General features: G+C 43.3%; 1 protein-coding gene across 7 annotated transcripts in view; it reads left to right on the forward strand.

Annotated features, from left to right (window-relative positions):
* The window catches only part of odr4 (odr-4 GPCR localization factor homolog), a 127095-nt gene that overhangs the window by 89802 nt on the left and 12984 nt on the right, over positions 1-24309 (forward strand). For all 7 annotated transcript variants that reach the window (XM_068037384.1, XM_068037387.1, XM_068037382.1 and 4 more), the window contains 2 exons: positions 8891-9076; positions 20407-20433. In XM_068037384.1, coding sequence (XP_067893485.1) covers positions 8891-9076; positions 20407-20433 — 213 coding nt within the window. The remainder of the gene's footprint in view (positions 1-8890; positions 9077-20406; positions 20434-24309) is intronic.

The following is a 24309-nucleotide window of genomic DNA, read 5'->3' on the forward strand; positions in this document are numbered from 1 at the left end:
GCGCCTAGGTTGATGCTGGGTGGTCTGTCCGGTTTCATTCCTTTCCTTAGTTTTTGTAGTGGTTTTGAAACAATGGCTTGCTAGGCCATTTCAGACGGCATTTAAGAGTCAACCACATTGCTGTGGGTCTGGAGTCATATGTAGGCCAGACCAGGTAAGGATGGCAGATTTCCTTCCCTTAAGGAAGGGCCTTAGCGAAACCAGATGGGTTTTTACAACAATCGACAATGACTAACTTTTAATTCCACATTTATTAATTGAATTCACATTTCACCATCTGCCGTGTTGGAATTCAAACCCATATCCCCAGAGCATTAGTCCTCTGGATTATTTGTCCAGTGACATTACCACTACACCACTGCCTCCCCTGTTCCTGTTAACTGATGGTACAAGGACTACAGGACAAGGATTGAAGATTTTGGACGAGAGGCGGGGGGAATGTGAGGAAGATCCTTTTTACACAGCAAGTGGTAATGACCTGGAACTCGCTGCCCATGAGGGTGGTGGAAGCAGAAACAATCAATGATTTCAAAAGAAAATTGGATGTGCACTTGATGGAAATAAACTTGCAGGGCTAAATTGGACTCCCACCTATTGTGTCCCCTCTATTCTCCATTTACTACCAGGTATCTCTATCCTAACCTTTGCCATGCCTATGTTACCTGCAGTTCCCCATGTGCATTTGCTTGTACATTTCGGTTTTGACACCAACTTTTACTCCCACCACTTCTATTTCCCTTTTTCTTTTTTCTTTAAACCTCAATCCCTTCTCTTTTGTTGTTATACCTCATTTCAGCTCTCCTCTTATGGATACTTATGGATAGATTTTTTCTTCACGTCTCAGAGGTATCATGGGACATTGTTTTTCACATGAAGGCAAGTTGTATAAAAGGTTTAATTGTCAAGAAAATACAGACAAGTATAAAAAGCAGTTGAGGATAACAAAAACCAGTGTGAGGAGTTGTACAGTGACATGAACCACCCAACTTTATAAATGTGCTGAAGGATGGGGGTTAGAGCCTTGTCTTCCAGCCACACACATTGGAAATCACAGGTGTGTTGAGCATGATTTTCCAACCTAGAATTTTAACGAAGGGAAAAGTATGAGCTGCGCATCCATGATTTCCCAATATGTGCAGCCAACGGGCAGGCTCCTTGCTAAAGTGCACATTTGTAAGCTAAACCTTCAGAAGAAAGGGCAGACAGCAATTGCAATAGTGATGGTGAGGCTTTTTTCAGTTATGTTAGTGAATAGTAATTGACCACATTGGTCATTAGGAGGAATTTTCAGGATTTGAGAATACAGACACAGTTGATGAACGAAATCATTATGTTGCATTGTTTTTCACGACTGCAGATAGTGCCACTGACTCAAAATGTGTAGGAAAAGTTCTTCATTAGAAGTAGTCACAAAAATGGTTTTAAGATTAAGGTGCTTAAAATTTATCATGTTACAGGACTCAATTTCATTTACCCCAGAGTGTGCAGGGAAATGGGGGTGGTCATATAGGCAATTATGGGCTGTTTTCCATAGATTGGAGAGTGGCTTATTTGGCCCTATTATTTAAGTGATGAGAAATTGGACTATGGGAATGATTTGGATGTTTTGTGTTGGGGAAGCTGTCATTATCATTTTGAATAATTAGGGTTATTTATTTCAGAGAAATAAAGATTTAGATGGAAATATGATTGAAGATTTTAAAATGTAAGAGGTCCCATAGGCTGATAAAAGATAGATAGCCAATATAGAACTAGGAAATAGAGGTCCTACTTCACTAGCTTGATTGTGTTTTGAGGAAGTGACTAGAATAATGGATGAAAATTGTCTGGTTAATATTCTGAAACTTAACTTCCAAAAAGCTCTTAATAAAGTGTTGCATTGCTGGGTATTAAAACAAATGACATCTGATGGGATTGCAGGACAGTTATTATATTATATAAGTACCTGATTGAAATCATATAAGCTGAGGATTGTCATTAATGAGATTGAATCTGATTGGGACACAGTTGCGAGTAGGATAGGGATTTAATTTGGGAACATTGCTGTTCATCATTTTCATTTATGATCTAGAGGAGGGTCAAATGGAATCATTCTTAATTTCATGGATAATACAAAATGTTCATAGGAATTAGTAATACAGAACAACACAATATGTTGCAGACGAATTTATTAATTTAGGTAAACAGACCTTTGTGTGCCATTTAATGTGGATGAATACACTGTCAAGCAGTTGGTGTTGGGAAACTCCAGGCATATCTTTACTCTGCAGAAGTATTTGTTTAAAGGAAACTGATAAGAAAGAGACCTGAGGTTAGTAGCTGTTCATTTGTTAACGGTGCCGAAGCAGTGCAAAGTGGCTCTAGGGGAAGTAAGAATAATTTAAACATATTTCTAGAGCCATTGTGTACAAGCTGAAGTGCACTATACTTGGGCTATAGAAGACTCTGGCACATCCACACTTGAAGTGCGTGTACTGTTTTTGGTTCCTGCACTTGATGAAGGACCCTGAGGCTCTGAAGAGGGTGCAGAAAAGGGAAACTAGGATGGCACCAAGGGTTGTATTTTCACCCTGAAACGGGGGTGAGAACAGACATGAGCAGGCGCGTAATTTAGCGTCACTGGCTGTCAAGCTGGTTTGCCCTCACCATTCTGACTTGCTTAAGGAGGAATAGACAGGACCTGGCAACCCACCCAACTCAGATTAATGGACAATTGAGCTTGTTAACGAGCTTGTTGTCAGCTTGTCAAGGGCAGTCTGGAATTTTTGTGGGGAAGCACGAGTTCGATGGATCTGGAACAGCCAAATGGAATAAGGCAGCAACCCAGGAGTGAGCCAGTCATGGCTGTGCCATTCAATTAGGTGGGCCCATAAAAGATTCCACACCTGAGAGTTGCACTCATCCATTGGCACACAGGTTCCATCAAGTGAGCAGAGTTACCTGAGCAACTGGGCTGTGTGCGTTTGGTCACTGGAGGGGGTTGTGAGCCTCTCGGAATTACGGGGCCGTCGGGGGTGGGGGGGGGGGGGGTTCCATTAAGCATTGTGAGTGCAGCTCACCACAAGCAAAGCAACAACTAATCATGGAATTAATATACTTAGTGATAGGGATGAGTAGCGATGAGGAACAACATCCTCAGAACCAGCTGCATAGTCTTGGGCATGAGGAGGACAGAGGAGAGGAACAAGAGATAAGAAGACAATGAAGGTCATACCCTCAGCATCGAGTACTGCTTGGAAGAAGCTACCTGGACATGTCAGAGAATCAATGGGGAGAACGCGGGGGAGTGGCATTTGGTAAATTGCTCTTTCGCAGACATGTAGGGCCAAATGGCCTCCTGTGCCGTAACAATTCTGTGATTTTGCGTCTGTGCCTGTCTTGGGAGATGGTAACTGAGATTTGTGCCCTCATTGAGCAAAGACCTCAGACCTTTCAGCACTGCACGCAATGCTCTGCCAGTAACCGTTATTGTCATTGCGACCTTGAACTTCTTCGCCTCTGGTTCTTTCCAAGGATCGGCAGCAGACCTTGGTGGCATCTCTCAAGTAGCAGTACACCACTATCTCGGCGGCCACTGATGCCCTATTTGTGAGGGTTGGGTAGTTCATGCAATTTCAGACAGATGGGGCTTCGCAGGCACAAAGGGCAGTGGGATTCACTGGATTGCCAGAGGTTCAGGGCATCATCAATTGCACCCATGTGGCCATAAAGGCTGAGTGAGCAGCCGGTGAGATTCAACAAAAGAGCTTTCACTCCCTAAACGTTCAGCTGTGCGACTACAAGAGCTTTATACATGTGTCTGCTCGCTATCTTACATACGTACATACATACGAATTAGGAGCATGAGTAGGCCACTCTGCCCATCAAGCCTGCTCTACATTCAATAAGATCATGGCTGATCTGATTGTAATCTCAACTCCACATTCTCACCTGCCCCCAATAACCTTTCAGCCCCTTGCTTATCACGAAGCTATCTACGTCTGCCTTAAAAATATTCAAAGATTCTCCTTCCGCTGCCTTTTGACGAAGAGAGTTCCAAAGACTCACGATCCTCTGAGGGAAAATTTTTTTCTTCATCTCTGTCTTAAATGGGCGACCCCTTATTTTCTAAACAGTGACCCCCTAGTTCTAGATTCACCCACCAGAGGAAACATCCTTTCCACATCCACCCTGTCAAGACTCCTCAGAATCTTACATGTTTCATCAAGTTGGCACTTTCTCTTCTAAACTCCAGCGGATACAAGGCTAGCCTGTCCGACCTTTCCTCATTACACAACCCGCCTATTCCAGGTATTAGCCCAGTAAACCGTCTCTGAACTGATTCCAATGCATTTACATCATTCCTTAAATCAGGAGACCAATACTGTACACATTACTCTGGATGTGGTCTCACCAATGCCCTGTATAACTGAAGCAGAACTTCATTACTTTTGTATTCAATTCCCCTCGCAATAAATGATAACATTCTATTAGCTTTCCTTACTTGCTGAACATGCATATTAACCTTTTGCGATTCATGCGCCAGGACACCCAGATCCCTCTGCATCTCAGAGCTCTGCAATCTCTCACTATTTAGATAATATGCTTCTTTGTTATTGTTCCTGCCAAAATGGACAATTTCCCATTTTCCCACATTATGCTGTATTTGCCAGATCTTTGCCCACTCACTTAACCTATCTATATCCCTTTGCAGCCTCCTTATGTGATCTTCACAACTTATTTTCCTACCTATCTTTGTGTGATTAACAAATTTAGCAACCATACCTGGTCGTCATAGCAGCTGCCATGATGCCTTCGTCCTCCAGCAGTCCAGAGTGCCATAGCTCTTTGTGCCACCACTGAAACTCCATGGATGGAGTTTCGAGGGAAAAGGGATGTCCCTTAAAGAGATTGCTACTCACTCCTTTACATGACCCCGAGACATAGGCACAGAGGCATTACAACCGAAGATCTCTGCTCACAAGGGCCACCATTGTGCAGGTCATCGGGCTTCTGAAGATGCGGTTCTGGTACCTGAAGCAGTAGGGTGGCGCCCTGTCATACACTCCTGCAAGGGTCTCGCACAATGTGGTGGTCTGCTGCACTCTTCAGAGCATAGCCCTCCAGAGAGGTGTGAACCTTGAAGAGAGTCAACTGCTAGATCGACTGAGTTCATCAGGGGAGGAAGAGGAGGATGCAGAGCAGAATGGTGCCCATGCTGTGGCGGGGCGTACCCGGGGCCAGATCAGGAATCAAAGGTGTTATCAGGATGGCATGAACACCAGGGCATGTCTGGTCTAGGCACGTTTCACCTGAGTGCAACTTATCCAGCAGGACTGCATTTTCTGGGACTCACTTTTATCTGCCAGTGAGAACACATCCATTAAAAACACAATCTTGAATAGATCCACTCCTACTACTAATGCATGCGGCAAATCTGTCCAGCCGTCTCAGTGTCCCTGTTCAAAGACCACGACTTCCCTTCACCACTTCTTCCCTCATTTGCAATCGTGCCATTAAAGAACGGAAGCTCACACATCTGGGATCATAGCTGAACATTTCCATTGTTGTTAATAAATTACAAAGTACACATTCACAAGTGAAATATACCCCATTGAACCACTCAGTGCTCTGACCAACGTGGTGGCCTTCACTCTTGGCCACTTCTACGCAGTGCTCCCCTGTCGCTTTGTCTGAGGTGGAGGCAACCTGCTTGCGTGTATCTGCTTGTGGCTGAGATGCACATGGCAGTTATCCTCGTCATGAATGTGCCAATGTGGGCACCTCCGGAGGCTGCCGCACCAGCGTCAATGCAGGGGCAGCCTCTGTCTTGGGGCATTGCTGCATAGGTGGCCCCTCAGTCAGAGGGGCCATGGATGTCAATGATGATGATGGTACACCGTGAAGGGTGGCACCCTCAACCTCATTGATGAGTGCCTCAGCCTTTGGATGGCTCTCTGGAGAGGACCAGCAGCTACAATGCATCCACTGCATGCCTATTTGCGCCATCAGCACCATCGACCGATCAATGCCACAGAGCATTGCATGCATTCTGTGCATGTCAGTTCCACTGTTCCTGCATCCACTGAGAGTGCTGCCAGATATGACTGCCCATGAGGTTGGCCACTCTGTCAGTGGAGGAGGTCATGCGTTCACAGCCCTGAGCCATGGTGGTGCACATGAGCTTAATGGCCTCTTCCATTCTGAGCCCATGACTCCATACTGCTTCAGGGGACTCTGACATGTGAGCACGCATCTCATGCTGCTGGTCAATGTAGAGCTGTCTTGCTTGTGACTCCCAAGGCCTTCATCTGTGCCCTGCTGAGCATGGCTGTGTCTGTCCTCAATCTTCCGAGAGGGACTGCCCACATTTGCCTCTACCTCTCTCATCTCCTTCTGTTCACTAGTGCCGTGCTCTTCACACAGTGCCATCCTTTTTAAGTGCACACAAGGACCCACCCATGTGAGTGTATCTGCGCTGGTGGATGCTGCGCTTTAATGTTGTGCTGGCTGTGCTGGTTCAGTTTCATCAGAGGTCCCCGGTGATGATGCTGCTGTACTGGCATGGTCACCCTCCACTACTGGCCCTGTAGGAGACGCAAGTAGGAGATCATGAGAACTCGCCTCTGCCAACAGATGCCCCTTTGGAGCTGAGGCTTACCACTGCAGTTGATGCTTTGGCATGCTATCAGACAGGAGGAGTACACTTCATCGCCCTACAGAATTCAATATCTTTCACCCCCTCCTCCAGGTATTCTCAATCTCTCCATCACCAACCTCATCATGCGGCACCAACCTCACCATTTTTCATTGCCAACGCCTTCATAGATGTGAGGATGGCAAGCTGGAGCGCTCTTCCTCTTGTGCACGTCCTCTCCCATGCATTCTGCACCCTCTTATCCTGCAAGGACAAAAGAGAGAGAGATAAGGCAATGCCAACCTCTCTCACCAATGCCAATGGCTCATTTAAATATGAAGCTGCATGTATGAGTGCTGCCTAGCCCTCAACAGCTCTGGGACTTGGAGCCTTGCTGACAGATCAGTAATTTTCCTGGATACACAGCTCTTCCATGTTCAGGAGCATCATGCACCCTCAAGCTGCTCAGCCTGTGTATGCTGATGGTTGCATACCTGGAGGCTTGCCCGAGTGTTGGGTTGCACTGACCTTGCCAGAGCAGAGAAGGTCATTAATCCTTTTGTGGCACTATATCCAGGTCCTCCGGACAGCACTGCAGCTGCTGACATATTCTCCCACCTCCAGCCAAGCCTGCTTAGTTTGGCTGGGTGGCCTTCTCCTGCCATCTTCTGGGAACAAGACCCCTCACTTGGGTGCCAGGCCTCTGCCTCACTTCCTGCTGACTTTGGCCTTCCATACCTTTAAATCAAGCCCACTCTTTAACAGTCCCACTTCACCCCGGTCCCATCACCACTAATTGAATGCCAAAGCTGCCCTCCAGTCAATTAGCTGCCAATCTGGGCCAAAAAAATCATGGCCTGTGACTACTCCCCCCTGTCCCCCACAATGCAGGATTGGGACCCAAAACGGTTCTGACGTCAGAGTCTCAACTCCCACTGAAAATCCTGCCCCAAATTTTAGAGCTCTTTGTTATAAGGATAAAGCCCAAGGAACTGGATTATTTGGTTTGAAAAGATAGATTTAAGGGGTTATGACTTAAGATTTTAGAATGATGAGATAACGAGCTTATTTAGAATCATAGAAATGGTATGATTTAAGGTCGTGGCTACAAAAACAGGAGTTGAGTTAGATACTAGGAGAATCATCACCCTGTAGAACAAACCGATGAGATTTGGCATGCATTGAGTGTGGAGTTAGTTACTGCAGTTCTTTAAATGGGAACTTGGCAAGTACTTATGAGAAGAGAGGAGAATTTTCTTTTTACGGAGAATTGTTGGGGCACAGAATAGTTTGCTACAGGGAGTGGATGGGACATTACTTGTCGCAAAGGATGATTCAGTGCTTCGGGGAAGAGAGTAAGTCATTTTGAATTGTTCTATCAAAGAGCTGGAACAGACATGATGATCTTTGTTTGCTGCATGGTTCTGTGGCCCCATCCCTTTAAATTTAACTTACAATTTTCCACTCTTACTACTGCTGTTCTGCCTGCATTGATCTAATCTGCATCTGAAGTTACCCTAATGAGCTGACCTTGGAACTGGGTACCCAACACACCCTTCTACCTAAAGTTTTTCTAAAGTTCAATCACCATTTGGCTCTAAACTATGCCGATATCAGAAAATCTAGGCCATTGTGTCTTGCATGCATACACTTAAACATTCTGACATGTGAGTTCTGTCTCTCCTCTTGCATGTGCACCCTTGTTCAATTTTGCCCAGAGTTTATGCTCATTCCTTTGCACTTGTTCTTGTCTATGCATCTTTGTGCACTGTCTGTGCTGTCTGCTGCATGGAGTTGATCTTTTCTTGCTTTTGCATGCACACACTTGCACCCTTTTGCAGTCATGTATGCTGACTGTCTCTTGTGCATGGTTGTTCCCTTTCTTTCTCACTCATACAGTATATTGCTCCCGTGTCTTTATGCTCCTTGTGTGCTGCCTGCTGCCGCTTTCTAGTCATGCTCAATCTAGTATGTGCTCTCTTGCACTTGCTGATTGATTCTGCATAAAAGTACTGAGAATACAATCAATTTGTCTCTCTGTCTCCCTCTCCATCTAACCATCCCCCCTCCATCTACCTATATCTCTTTGTCATTGAACTGTTAATAGTGTATTTTGGAACAGAGAAATTCACATGCTTGCTGAACTGGTGTTGTTGCAGCACCCGTTAGATTTTATATTTACTTTGCTTCATTAGTCCTTAAGTATTGTCTGTGGTAAAAGTACAATGCAATTATCTCATTTAAAAGTTAATTTTATGTCCCATTCTTCACCAGGTGGTGATTCTACAAGCCACAAAGCTCCACACAGGGTGTTCGCCTCAATCTTGCCTTCTGGTGTTGCTTTTTGTGATTACGGGTTTTCAGATGAGGGAAGTAAGGAACTGGAAGAACGTTATAAGGAGCTGTTGGATTATGACCTACACCCAGCACAGTTGGATAGGACAGAAGAAATCATGTTGCGTGAGTTGTTTATCCTACTTTACCATGCAAATATATAGTGAACTGTATTCCTTTAAAATGGAGATATATGATGGACTATGTCTATAACAATATAGGTTCCTGCAATTACATTGTTGGATGTATCCATATTAAAAAGATCTGTTAAGGTCCTGAAATAGAACTCCACTCAAGCTTATGTTTTGAGCTAGTTGAATGGCTTAGTTGATAGTGATACCTTGTTTATTGTATTATTTGAGCAGTACGAAATTAAGTAATGGTTAAGAAGTTTGCAGAGATAGTTATATATTATAAAGCTTGATAAAAGGATAATCTGTGCAGACAGGAGCTAGACTGATCAGTTAGCATTAATTCAGCTTTGTGTGTGCATGAGTTCGGCGATTCTTATGGGAGTATTGCAACTTTATCTTTCCATGTCAGCGTCCTGTGATATTGATTTTAAAAGGCTATTGTAGATGTCTTATCCTCATAGTGATTTGTCCAGATTAGCATGGATAAGGTGAAAAATGAAGCCAAGAAAATTTCGGGTAATTTTCTGAGAAGAATTACAGTGCATTGTTGTGATGGTACAGTGATGTTCAAACATGCATCAAGACTGCAATAACATATTAACAAGCATTGAGCACATCTGTTGCATTCCAAGTGACACTGGTTCTCATTCTTGTGTTATTCAAGAACCATATTTAGTTGCTGGGTGTGAGGTAACAGAAGGGTACAGCTTGGTCAACTAAGGGGATACTATTGGAAGTCGTAGTGATGGCAGTGATGTATGTTAGATGATGATAAAAGGTTAAACAAGGAATTTGTAGTCTTGAAAGGGAGCAAATAAAGATGCATCACTAAGTGCAATAAAAAAAAGATCTGGAGCACTATTATAAGTTAAATAATGACTGTAAGAAAGGCAGATGAAGATACAAACTAAAGAAAGGCATGTTCAGTACTGTTGTTAGAAAATAATTCTTCTTGCAGAATACCTGAAATCGTATTCTGGGAAGAAGAGGCATGTCAAGATTTCTATCGAAGAACAAGCTAGAAGACCAAATGGCTTCCCTTATCAGCACTTGTCTTTGATGTCTAATATATTATGCAGGTTTTGGATTTCTACTTCACAAGTTATGGTTCTTTGATTTTTTTTCTCATCCGAAATCTAGCCATAGACATAAGCACTTATGTCTTTTGGTAAATTGATAGTATTATGGTCCCCATGGAGATCACAAACCTAAAGAATCCAATCCACTGACTAACTCCAATTTAGAACACAAGAAAAGCCCAAAAGGACTAGATTTCACTTTTATAAATTTTACTTTAATGCTCAAACCAACAAAACATAAACATGAACTAACAGTTAATCACAGTCATATATATAAGTATATAAAGCTTAAAGATTATGCATTAATTATCAGATGCAACATAGATAACTCTCATAATTCTTCTGGATAGTCCTCTCAGCAAAGGTAGCACCAATTACAGCCACCAAGTCCTTCAGGTCTTTGAACTGTTCAAGTTGATCTCCAGATCCTATCTTGCAAGATGCAAACGCCAATTTCCAGTCAATAGCAATTCCCCTGCAACCTGAACTCCACCAAAACTGCACACCCTTTTGGAACTTCCGTGATTATTCACAACAATCCTGTTGGCGTAGCTCCAATGGTATCATCTTAAGTAACACTTTAAGTCACCGAAAACAGCTGTAGCAACTTGTATTTGTCGAGGGTCTGCTCTCAGAATCAAGTCTTCGTTTTTAAAACCAACAGCTCCATCTTGTTTCAATTCAGCAGCCTTGTCTCTTTAAAATAACAGCTGGCTTTTTTTCCACACAATACAGAGTATTCTTCTAGACTGAAAACTGAACTCCAGTCACATGTCTCTTGTCACACCTCCTAATCATAGGACTGTTTGTTTTAGCTTTCAGTTTCTTTTTCTAGTAAATGACTGTGTCAGAAAAAAAATACAAGCTTTGACCCCCAAAGACAGAGCACCTATCCAGAGTACATTCAACAAGTCATCTGTTCAGGTGACGGTCTGCAGATGTTCCGCCACTGGTCTTGTACTGCAGATGCCATCACAATAGCTATTTATGTAGTTAGTTCTGAAATATATATTGTTTAACTCAAACAGTTTTGGTTTTGAAGCTAATTTGTCCTGTCATGATGTTGTAACCTTTATGAGAATTATTCTGAATTGCACAGGTAGTGAGTAAGACTATTTGTACTCCTGGTTTTCTATCTTGATGGGACTATTATGAACTTGGCCTGGGGTGATATATGTATTGTATTGTGTGCCAATGATAATTCTCATTATTAAGTCCTCGCTTCCTGAAGTGTCTTGATATATAGACAAGGAAAGCAGCAGTGCCCAGAGGTAAAAAGAGCACCCTTTGTACTATCATTTGCTGACAGGAAATGACATGATTGCACTATACCCTCCTAGTCTGTAGGCTTGTATCCACTGGAGTTTAGAAGAGTAGGAGGTGACCTGATTAAAAGATATAAGGTTCTGAGGGGTTTTGACAGGGTGTATATGGAAAGGATGTTTCCTCTTGTGGGAGAATTTAGAACTAGGGGTCACGATTTAAAAATAAGAGGTTTCCCATTTAGGACAGAGGTGAGGAAATTTTTTTTCTCACAGATGGTCGTGAGTCTTTGGAACTCTCTCCCTCAAAAGATGTAGGAAGCAGAGTCTTTGAATATTTTTAAGCCAAAGGTAGATAGATTCTTGATAAGCAAGGGGGTGAAAGGTTATCGAGGGTAGGCGGGAATGTGGAGTAATCAGTTCAGCCATGAACTTATTGAATGGTGGAGCAGGTTTGAGGGGCTTCCTCCTGCTCTCAATTCGTAATTTTGCATGTTCAAATAAAGGGAGAATAATTACACTGTGGAACCATATAGCTGCAGGTGTAACATACGAATCAAGTTTATTAAAAATATAAAGGCCGATGCAGCGGATTCCACTCAATTACAGCATTAAACTTACAACTCCTTTGTTCGTAAAACAACAACCTTGAACATTGAATAGCTACCACAACAGAAAACTTATAAATAAAGGTAAGACTACCATACCATGAGGTCACATTCACCGATCAAAGTAAAACTAACGAGCAAAAATTTGTTCAGGTCTATTGTTGCTGTGCTGCTTGGTTCTCAGAAGTCAAATGATGGATGTTGGAAACATTGTTCATTGTCCAGTCTAAGACCTTGCTATATGGCTCGCGATTGTTATCAGATCATTAAGCAGGACACAATCCAGACAGCACCTATGATTCTGGTTCATGGCTTACCTATTTGTTTAATTTTTTTGACACGACAAACAAGCATTTCAAAATATTGAATTCACAATTCTCCATATGTGAGAGATACTCCTTTGAGGAAGGCACAGAACTTAGTAGGGCTTCTTATTTTACCTGCAGGTTCTCTTGTATTTAAAGAAAGACCACCAATACCCAGTTTGTGTACAATACTAAAAAAAAATAAAAGAAAGTGAATATACCCCATATAATACTTCCTTTTGCATTTTAAAGATTTACTACTTTCATTCCAGCTCCATGGTGGTTTGCCTGCTGCTTTCTATAAAATGTTATATATGCAGTTTTGTCAAAAAATAGTTAAGGATTTTTTTTATTACACTGTTCTCTCCACAATCCCCCCCCCCCCCCCCCAACCCTTCAGTTGTAGAGATAATGGGCTAAAATCTTTAGCCCCCGATGGGGGTGGGCACGGAGGCCGACAGGTTCAGGATTTCCATCCCACCCTTGGTCATTTTCCCAGAGTTGGGAAGGACAGGAGACCGGGTAGCTGATTAAATCAGTTAAAGGTCTTTTGAGGCCTTTTGTTGGAGGCCGACTGGGATTTTTCAGCCTCCAGGTGCCAGACCAGAGGGCCAGCACTCCAGGTAGGCTTAGAGGCCCTGCCCTGCCTGGTTTCAGCTGCAGCCGCAGGCCACCCTAAGGAGGGGTTGCCCCCCTACCTCAACGGTGGCCTGGCCGCAAAGACCTTTTTTCCATTTTAGATAGAAAAAAAAATTGGAGAGAGGGCCCCTCCGTCTTGGGGCAACCCTACCCTCTCCCTCACTTATTCATAAGTGCATCCTGCTGCTTCTACCAAGTTGGAGGGCCTCCTATTGTCCCTCCAGCTTCAAGAGTCCGTTCACCGCCCTTAATCAGATGGTTAGCCCACCCGCTGGCCACTAATTGGCCAGTTCGGGGAAAATCATAAGGAGTGACTGTTCCCCTCACAGTGCAGGCTTCTGACCTCCATTTGACCATAACAGCGGATCCTGAAGCCCGCAGGGAAAATCCTGCCCAATGGATGAGAGTAGACTTGCCTCCATTCTTTGGGTGCAGGCAGCACCATGGGCTGCTACCTGCATGGCTTGTGCGGTGTCCATCAACTGCGCACAACTGCATCCCTGCATGCGCTCAAACATGCAAAAATGGCACCATTCTGAAGTCACACTGCCCAGCCAGCTGATGTGACGCCAGGATACCAAAATTGGGCAATATGGGTTGTGGCAGCACCTGCATTGTCCACTTTTTTTTGAAAAAAAAAAGGAATGTTCAGCCACAAGATGGGCCCTGCAGTACTGTTATTTAGAGGGCCAGGCACCCTGATTGTAGGTAACTAGAACTTATGGAACTTTTTCCATCAGAAAGTGTCAAAGTACAGTGGAGTGTTTTTGAAGTTGTTTTGGTGTATTTGCCAGAGTGTTTTATTGCATCCTCACAGGAATGATATTTGCATATAAAGGTTGCAATTCCTTTTGGGGGCAGTGGTGACAGTGCCTCTGGGTCTGCAGCACAACAGTGAGATGGAGAAGAGGCTGCAGAGCGGCCATGCTCTGTGCCAACTTGGAGGTGGACTCCTCTTCGCTCCTCAATAACGACAGCAGGCTGTCTGGCAGAACAGCCAACGCAGCCAGCATGTTGGTGGGAATGCCCATTCATCGTTCTCCTGTATGCCGCCCCATCGAGGTCTACTCTGCAGCAGAACCCGTCTGCCGCCTCTGCCTCTTGAGTGCTGGCAAATTAAACATCCCTTATCCCTGGCCTGGCTGCAGCCCACTCGAATCAAGGTGACTCACCACATGCTGACCCCAACTCTATACTAACCTCCAAGGTATGAGCCGTGCCAGTATCTCTGCTGGTGTCTGCAAGTGTCAGATCAAGTGACAGGGCCTCTTCATTAGTTGTGAGCTGTTGTTCTCCCTCTTCCTTCTTGGGCTGCTGTGGCTGGGCAGGCAGCAGTTCTTAAGTGTCTGAAAACAGGAACTCAGAAGGGAAAATTTGGGGTGGAAACCAAGAGGTCCATGGTCACACCATCAGCAACTTGCACATCATGCCAGATAGCAGGTTGAGGATGTGCTGGGAGTTGAGAAGGAGCATAGTTGCTGTTATCCTCAATGTTCTCAGTGATGTCGGATGCTACAGGCCCCAGTGCAGCCAACAGCATAATGCTGAGAACCATCTCCTCCGTAGGGCTCGGGTGATGTGGGCATCCTTGTCCCCTGCCAGTTCTGTTCTGCTCCCTTCTGTTGTGTGCCACCTTGTCCTACAAGAGCGGGGGAAGAATGTCAGTGGTTGTTTCGCACTGCGTTTGAGTGATGTGCCTGAATAGCTGGAAGAATGTGTGGGCAGTGAGAAGTGGCTGTGAGGCTGGCAGCACTGGTAGGTGGGTGAGATGGATTATCTGGATGTTAAGTGTGAGTCCTGAGTGCCAGGGAGTTCTGCTGGGTGAGTAAGGGGGTGTGGAGCATTGAGCAACTTGAGACGCTGGTGAAGGAGTCATATGAAGATGCATTCACTGACCTTGACCGCTCATGTGAGGTCATGAAACTTCTTGTGGCACTGCTGCCAGGTCCTTGGGTCCAGACTGCCCCACCCCCACTTTACTTGCTTATAACCTTTCATATTTCTAATATTTGCTAGTTCTGAAGAAGGGTCACTGACCTGAAACGTTAACTCTGCTTCTCTCTACACAGATGCTGCCAGACCTGCTGAGTATTTCCAGCATTTCTTGTTTTTATTGCAAAGATGACCTACCTGACCATCTGCTTCCACTGCCTTCTGAGGGTGATCCTTGAGAGTTTCCTGGCTCCTTGCAGGAGCTGGCGTCTCTCATTTTGCCCACTTGCAGCACTAATGTCTGCAGCATTGCATACATCATTCTGGATCCTTCTGCATGCCCTTGTGTTCATTTTTTAGAATTTTCCATTTGGGCAAACCGTTTTTCCAACTTACCCTAAGAGGCAGTCTGCCTTTAAGAAAAAGCAGGCTGTCTGTGGCATGTGATCAGGAAGTAACATTGTCAATGCCACCAATAGAACAGCTCGCTTTGAGAGACCCAATGTGGTCGACCTTTACTGATCTCTTTGATTTTTCCTTTATGAACTTGCTGACATGAAGAGTAGACAACAGATGCATCTATAAATTGCTATATTATTTACACCCCCACAGACTGTCCACCAGGATTCAACTAGCCACAAAAATAAAAGCAAAATACTGCAGAGGCTGGAAATCTGAAATAAAAGCAGAAAGTGCTGGAAATACTCAGCAGGTCAGGCAACATCTGTGGAGAGAGAAGCAAAGCTAATGTTTTCAGGTCTGTGACCTTTCATCAGAACTGGCAAAGGTTAGAAATGTAATAGGTTTTAAGCAAGTGAATGACCCTCAGCATGACGTTGAACTCTTCCGTTACCTTTGCCTCTGGGCTCACTTCTTTGACCAGGAATCCTCCCTCCGACCAGCAGACCTTTTCACTGGCCTCCAGTATTCTCCCTCCACCTGGACCCCTCGCTCTGGACTGTTACCCACTCTTGATCTTTTCATTGAGAACTGTCTGCGTGCCATCAGCCGTCTCAGTTTCTCTGCTCCCCTCTCTCACTCTAACCTGTCTCCCTCCGAACTTGCTGCACTTCGTTCTCTCAGGTATAACACCAATATTGTGATCAAACCTGCTGACAGTGATTGTGCTGTTGTTGTCTAGCATACTGACCTCTACCTTGCAGAGGCTGAGTGTCAACTCTCAAACACTTCTTCTTACCTCCCCCTGGACCATGACCCTACCACCGAACTTCAGGCCACTGTCTCCAGGACTGTCACTGACCTCATCTCCTCTGGAGATCTTCCCTGTATAGCTTCCAACCTCATAGACCCACAACCCCAGACATCCCACTTCTCCCTCTTTCCCAAAATCAACAAACAGGGCTGTCCTGGTAGACCCATCATTTCAACCTGTTCCTGCCCCACTGAACTTATTTCTTTCTATCTTGACCCTATCTTTTCTGCCCTCCAGTCTCTTCCCACCTACATCCATGAATCTTCTGATGCCCTACGTCATTTAGACAATTTCCAGTTTCCTGGCCCTAACCACCTCTTCTTCGCTATGGACGTTCAATCTCTCTGCACCTTGATCCCCCACCAGGATGGTCTGAGGGCACTCCTCTTCCTTCTTGAACGGAGGCCCAACCAGTCCCCATACACCTCCACCCTCTTCCACCTGGCTGAACTTGTTTTCACATTGAAAAACTTCTTCAACTCCACTCACTTCCGTCAAATAAAAGATGTTGCTTTGGGTACCCGCATAGGTCCTAGTTATGCCTGTCTTTTTGTGGGGTATGTCAAACATTCCTTGTAATAGTTCAACTCAGGCCCCCTTCCCCAACTCCTCTCCCTGTACATTGATGACTGTATCGGTGCCGTTTCCTGCTCTCACCCTAAACTGGAAAACTTCTTCAACTTTACTTCCAATTTCCACCCTTCTGTCACCTTTACATGGTCTATCTCCGACATTTCCCTTCCCTTCCCTGACTTCTCTGTCTTCATCTCTGGGAATAGGCTGTCCACTAATGTTCATTATAAGCCCACCGACTCCCACGGCTACCTTGACTACACTTCCTCACACCCTGCTTCTTGTAAGGACTCCATTCCATTCTCCCAGTTTCTCCGCCTCTGACGCATCTGTTCTGATGATGCAACATTCCACAACAGCGCTTCTGATGTGTCTTCCTTTTTCCTTAACTGAGGATTTCCCCCACTGTGGTTGACAGGGCTTTCAGCTGCGTCTGACCCATTTGCTGCACTTCTGCCCTCACACCTTCCCCTCCCTCCCAGAACCAGGACAGGGTTCCCCTTGTCCTCATTTTCCGCCCCACCAGCCCCCACATCCAACGGATCATCCTCTGCCATTTCTGCCACCTCCAGCGTGATGCCACCACTAAAGATATATTCCCCATCCTCCCCTGTCAGCATTCCGAAGGGATCATTCCCTCCACAACACCTTGGTAAACTCCTCCATTACCCCCGACACCTCATCACCTTCCCATGGCACCTTCCCATGCAATCACAGGAGGTGTAATACCTGCCCTTTTACCTCCTCTCTCCTCACCATTCAAGGCCCCAAATACTCCTTCCAGGTGAAGCATCAATTGTACTTCCTTCAATTTAGTATACTGTATTCGGTGCTCACAATGCGGTTGCCTCTATAATGGGGAGACCAAATGCTGATTGGGTGACTGCTTTGTGGAACACCTCCGCTTAGTCTGCAAGCATGACCCTGAGCTTCCGGCTGCTTGCCATTTCAACTTACCCCTCTGCTCTCATGCCCACATTTCTGTCCTTGGCCTGCTGCAGTGTTCCAGTGAACATCAACACAAGCTCGAGGAACAGCCATCTCATCTTTCAATTAGTACTCTACACCTTCCGGACTCAACATTGAGTTCAACAATTTCAGAGCATGACTGGCCTTTTTTTATTATTTTATTTTACATTTTAAGCATATGCCTGCTTTAAACTTGTTTTTCATGTTGTGCTTTTGGACAGAGCTGTTCATTATTCTGCCATTAACACTCTGGACTAATGCTTTGTCTCTCACAACAACCATTAGCACTCCCTTTGCCTTTGTCCCATCTCTCCTGCCCTCTGTCCTATCACACACCTTTCCTTTTGTTCTCTTCCCCCCCCACTTGATGAAAACCTAATTCTTTTCTAACCTTTGCCGGTTCTAATGAAAGGTCACAGACCTGAAACGTTAACTCTGCTTCTCTCTCCACAGATGCTGCCTGACCTGCTGAGTATTTCCAACACTTTCTCTTTTTATTTCAACTAGCCACATCCTGATTGAGTGACTCCCAACCACTTTTGAACTGGGGAGGGATAGCATACCTCAAATTTTCACTTATGAGGCCTTTGTGGCAACAGCAAATATCCTTGTGGACAAATACAAGCCATGTCCCATGTCCTGCCCACCAACTAATTGCATGCTGGTATTGATTATGCTCTATGATAGCTGGAATTGTACATAGAGTCTGCATATGCTAAATAATAAATAATTTGTAGCAGCTCCACATTGCTCTGAAAAGGCTTTAGTATTGCTTTGAATGTCCTTTGGTTTTGCTTAACAGCACACCTCTTTGCAGTTACTTTAACAGAGTGTTACTTAGCGGATAAGTGCTGACCAGACTCTCTCTTTGGTTTGTTCTTACTTAAGCTGCATAGGCAAGAAATCTTTGGCTGTGCCATCAAGTCTTTCCTATCACTATTCACACAGACTTATTTCCAGGCAACGTGGCCGACCCCCTTGGCCTGAAATTTTAAAACGATTGCACCATTATTAAAGTTTGGAAGAATGCTCTGTGAATTTAAATATATTTATTTAAGCAAACATTTAATGATACTAAGTGCTGTTGCAGAGATATCTGGTAAAGAAGTTGAGATAAAATTTCATTTATTTCTTGGCCTCCACCATTAAAATTCAGACACGAAACAGATGCTAAAGCTAAAGGGCTGTTTTCCAAGTTATGTACAGGATTGTTTTTCTATTAAGGTAACTTATTTATTTACTTGCAATGTATAAGAAAAACTCTTGGTAATTATTTTCCAAAAGTCAGTCAAACAATACCTCACTGTCTCTTTCAATGGAGATCTCCACCTTCACTTCCACTAGACAGAACCCTCCATTTTTGCAGCATAAATCTGAGTTACTGGGAGGAATGCAACAAGATTTGCTAGTATTGATTATAATATGAGTAGTTATGATGGAAATGAAGATTCACCCCACTGCAAGTTATTAAAAAGTTAATATGTTTCCATTATGAACTCAATAACCCCCTCAATCCCATCTTTCAATCTTGTACTAAATGAGTACAAATCAGGAGAATTAATGCTACAACACAATTAGGACTACGTTGTTGGCCCTTTAGCTGACCCGCAGTCCTTTTGAGTGTTTTACTTGCCTGAAAAACATTATTCGTCATAAGAATTGCGTACCTGTCTGTTGAGAAAAGTCTTCAAATAAACTTGTTTAGTGAAGAAAAAATATGTTTTTTTCTGAGGTATGAGTAGCCATCTACACCAGTTATTTACATACGACAGACCTAGGTTCTTGAGTTCATTTAGGTCTGCTGTATTTCCAGATTGCTATAGCTGGACAGAACTTGGTAAGTACAAAGGGTTGTGCTAATATAAAAATCATCAACCAACTCAGTTTTAATTAAAGAGACCTTGAATCCCAAAATGTTTTGTTATTTTAAATTCAGAAAACAGTTTATTGAAGTATCTGTGCAAGTTAAATACCATGGTGCTGTTTTATCTGCTGATTTTACTTCCTTCCATACATATATCTTTCTCATAATCAATTTGATTTGCAGTCTAGTCTGTAGCATTTTTCTGCCTATTTGAGAAGTGTGTGTAATGGGCATCCCATAGTATTTCTGATATAAACCCTGTGGTAACAGGGCAGTTTGTTAGCCTATAGGTGCATTACATCCCATTTAGTGCACGCTTAAGGTTAATGTTCGGTTCATAAGAGGTACTGATCAAAATGTTGAAGTTGTCTTAAGTGGTGAGCTTGAGAAAAGAATTTTGGCAGATGGCCTGAGCTATAAAGAAAGCAAGTAGCTGTTCTTCATATCCATTGTATTTTCTTTATACAGTTACTTGTAATACATAAAAAGACCTTGAAGTTAAATGCCAAAAAGAGAAAATGTTTTTATTAAACCCTTTATAAATGTACGAAACCCTCCAAATAAACATGCCTTTCATTGTGTATAGAAGTATTCACCAGAATTTCAACTTCAGCAAGACCATAAAATGAGTGATATCAGATTGGTCGGCCATTAGACACCTCATTGGGAAAAGGAAATTCAGGCAACGGATCCAAGATCACCCGTTTTACACCCTCACCAAAGTTGAAAGTTTCACCTGGTGTATTTAAAGTATTTTTAATGTTTATTTTAATTTGTAGCTGTTCATGAAAAAAATAATATTGTTTTCTTTTCTACCCACTAGTCTAACAGTTTGTTTCATTTTTATTTTGTTTTATCTCTGGATGCAACAACTACAGAAGAGTTGGGGAACAAAACAATCCAAGGTAAAATTAGAGATAATGTAGTTCAACAAATGGAAGTTTATGCGTACACAGTTAAACAGTGTGAAGAATTAGAGATTTTTGTCTAGATTTTCTATGCATTCCTAGACAATGGGTGGAAAATGTAGCCCACTTTGAGGTGGTTAAAATTGAGACTGCACATTGAAGGTACTAAATGTAGTGTATTGCAACAAATGCTGGTATTTTCTTGTAATTTGATAAGTCAGGCCTAGAATATAACAAAGTCTACTTTCTTATGGTAACATTCCATCATCTGGTGTATTATTGCATTTATGGGCAGTATTGATCAGTGACTTTTTGGAAGGGTCACAGTGTGAAGCAGCATTTCTCTTCAGAACCAGTCTCCAATGTGCTGCAGCACAGAGTAATGTGATTCCTCCCATGGTGGACTTCCGATTTTAATCAAACCACTGTGGTACGTTGCAAATTGGAAACTGATATCTCCTCATAGAAGAAAGAAGGGAAATAAAACTACAGTTTCAATAGGTCTATAGATTTAAAACCACTCTTTCACCTGCTGTATGGTTGCAAGGATAGCCCTGTTTCCTAATAGGATTCCATTGTTTTACTTTTCTGGAAAGCCAGAAAAGGGCAAAGAGATTTGCTGAATTCTATGGCCAGATAGACTAAGAACAGACAATTTGCAACTTTTCCAGGGGCCTCTGATCAAGGGGAGTGGAACATAGATGACCTAAAGACTGTAATATGAGCACCACTGATTTCAAATTATTGTAGAACACGAGTGCAGTTAAAATGGCAAAAAAATACAGCTCCAAATCATAAACAGTAACTTACAATTAATTCCATGATTCTTAATCTCAGTACATTTACATATTTGATATCAAAGGAGGAAAACTGTGCCATTGCAACCTTGGAACATGACAAATCTTTTAATTGATACTGTGCCTTTAATTAAGGAAAGCCATTTGATGGTTCACCTACAGGTTGCTTACAATTTCATTTTTCTCCCCATCATTAATTACGTTTGGGAGCTTGAAATTTTGTTACATTTTCTTGCAGATTTTGTAAGTTGTCCCTAAAGCTTGTTCACCTTGATCAATGATGTTGTCAAAGTTGAATGATATTGGGCTTTTAAAAGTTAGGTTTTGTTGTTTATATCTTGGATAGAAATGTCATTCATATACTTAAATGTGAGAGATTTCTGTTGAGTCATGAGCCATGTCATTGCCAGGCTTTATAACTTTACATCACTTGGTCTTTGCCAGTATGATTTGCATTTCAATATCCTGCCACCAAGCACAGTTTCAAATAGCATTTTAATCAGCACTGCATATAATTCTCATATTGAGACAATGGCAATAAAGTTCAACTGTGGCAGATCAGAATACAGGCAGCAGCGCATCAGCCATTTGCTGCACCTATTGAAGTTAATAGAAGGTAAAATCAGTTGAAGTATACAGCGGGTTGTTGAACTTTACCCTCAATGTTTTCAACATTGGAAAAAAGTCCAGTAGAAAAGGAAGTGAGTCTCAGAAAAGCATACTTGCACCACATCACATACAAATGCTTTCAACAATGGAATGTCCAGTGTTTCAGCACTGCCTTGATTGGCTCGCTATCTCAGTCACTCCTTGATGATACCAGGATGCTATACTCTCCACTGAGGAAGCCATTGCAATGCCTATTAAGAAGGTGGCTTGCAGATCCCATGTCAGATATTTATATCAGAGATGAACTAATTTTCTACATTGCCAACACTCTCAATTCTTAAAGGAAATCTTGCACAAAGCCTGAAAGGGAGCCTTGAGATTGTTTTAAAGCACAGCTTCAGAGTCAGGGAGACACCTTCAGCTGTGCCTCATTGTTGCATCAAAACTTCCATATGAATGCTGCAATACAACTCATAGAGGATCATGAGACTATTTTTTCCCGCTCAACATAGTCTGATCATTATGCTGAAAGATAATGGTGTTTAAATTCAAGGTGATAACACTATCCCATATTATTCAAGTATACTGGCTGGCAATTGTAAACCTAGAATTGCAAGAATTTTACAGTACAGCAGGAAGTTATCCAGCCTGCTGCGTCTGCACTGGCTGTCAGAATGGGATCATGCGGATAGCTTTCATTTTTTTCATTCTTTCATGGGATATGGACATCACTGGTAAGGCCAGCATTTGTTGTCCATCCCTAATTGCCTTTGAGAAGGTTGTGGTGAGCCATCTTCTTGAACCGCTGCAGTCCATCCGGTGCAGGTACACCCACAGTGCTGTGAGGAAGGGAGTTTAGATTTAAGTGTGATATAATTTTGCCACATTTATCTCAAACCACTTTGACCCAGTGTATGCGGCTCCTCATCATTCCTGAAGAAGAGGAACAAATTCTACTTCAGTTTGACCAACTGGCACAAGCAAACTATCAACGCCATCACTATGTGCCAAGTTGGTTTCAGTGTTACATCATAATCCAGGAAATGGCAAGATCAACACTATGTTCTCGGGGTGGGACTTGAGGTGTAGGCAAAATTGGTGAAAAAGCACAAAAGCTTTAAAATGCCAAAAAAAAACTTAACATAAGAAATAGGAGCAGGAGTACGGCCCCTCTAGCCTGCTCTGGCATTCAGTATGATCATGGCCGATCTTTTGCCTCAACTCCACTTTCCCACCTGCTCCCTATATTCCTTGATTCCGTGAGAGACCAAAAATCTATCTCAGTCTTAACTATATTCAACGATGGAGCATCCACAATGTTCTGGGATTGAGAATTCCAAAGATTCACAACCTTTTGAGTAAAGATGTTTCTCCTCATCTCAGTCCTAAATGATCGACCCCTTATCCTGAGACCACTCCCGTATTCTGGATTCCCCAGCTAGGTGATACAACCTCTCGGAGTCAACCCTGTCAATCCCCTTCAGAATCTTGTATGTTTCAATTAGATGACCTCTCGTTCTTCTAAACTCCAGTGAATATAGGCCCAGTTTACTCGGCCTTTCATCCTAGGAACCAATCCAGCGAACCTTTGCTGCACCATCTCCAATGCAAGTATATCCTTCCTTAAATATGGAGATCAAAACTGCACACAGTACTCCAGGTGTAGTCTCACCAAAGCCCTGTACAATTGTAGCAAGACTTCTTATTCTTGAACTCCAATCCCCTTGCAATAAAGGCCAACAAGCCATTTGCCTTCCTAATTACTTGCTGTACCTGATTGCTAACTTTGTGTTCCTTGTACAAGTACACCCAAATCTCTCTGAGCATCACCATTTAAAAGTTTTTTAAAAATGTTCTGCTTTTCTGTTCTTACTACCAAAGTGAATTACTTTGCACTTCCCCACCTTGTTGCCCACTCACTTAAACTGTCTATATCAAGATTGTCCAACATATGGACCAGGATCAGGCCCACCAAAGGTTTCCATCCGGCCCGCGGGTGTAAACTGTACCCTGGCCATTCCTCACACATGCCAGAGGTCCAAGATGAGAAATTTCCCTTTTTCTTGCAGACCAGCTTTTAAAAAAAAATCTCAACTCAGTTTCACAGCTGACCAATTCTGACATCGGGAACGGCCACTTCTCAACTTCGAACAGATTCGGGGTTTTTTAAAAGCCCGCTGGAAAACCCCAAATCTGTCGGAAGTTGGGAAATGGCTGTTGCCGCTGTCAGCAACTGTCAGCTGTGAAACAGACTTGCAATTTAAAAAGCACTGATTGACTATCTGCTGAGCATTCCCCATCTCTGCAACTGTCAGCAAGAGAGAGAGAGAAAGCAAGACAGAGAGAGTGTGGGGGGGAGAGAGAAAGGGGGACAGAGAGAAAGAAAGAGGAGGACAGCAAGTGATGTATGGAGAGAGAGAAAGATGGGCAGAGAGAGAAGGGGGGGGCAGAGAGAGAGGGAGAGAGA

The sequence above is a fragment of the Heterodontus francisci genome, chromosome 8, assembly GCF_036365525.1.
Source record: "Heterodontus francisci isolate sHetFra1 chromosome 8, sHetFra1.hap1, whole genome shotgun sequence".
NCBI lineage: Eukaryota > Metazoa > Chordata > Chondrichthyes > Heterodontiformes > Heterodontidae > Heterodontus > Heterodontus francisci.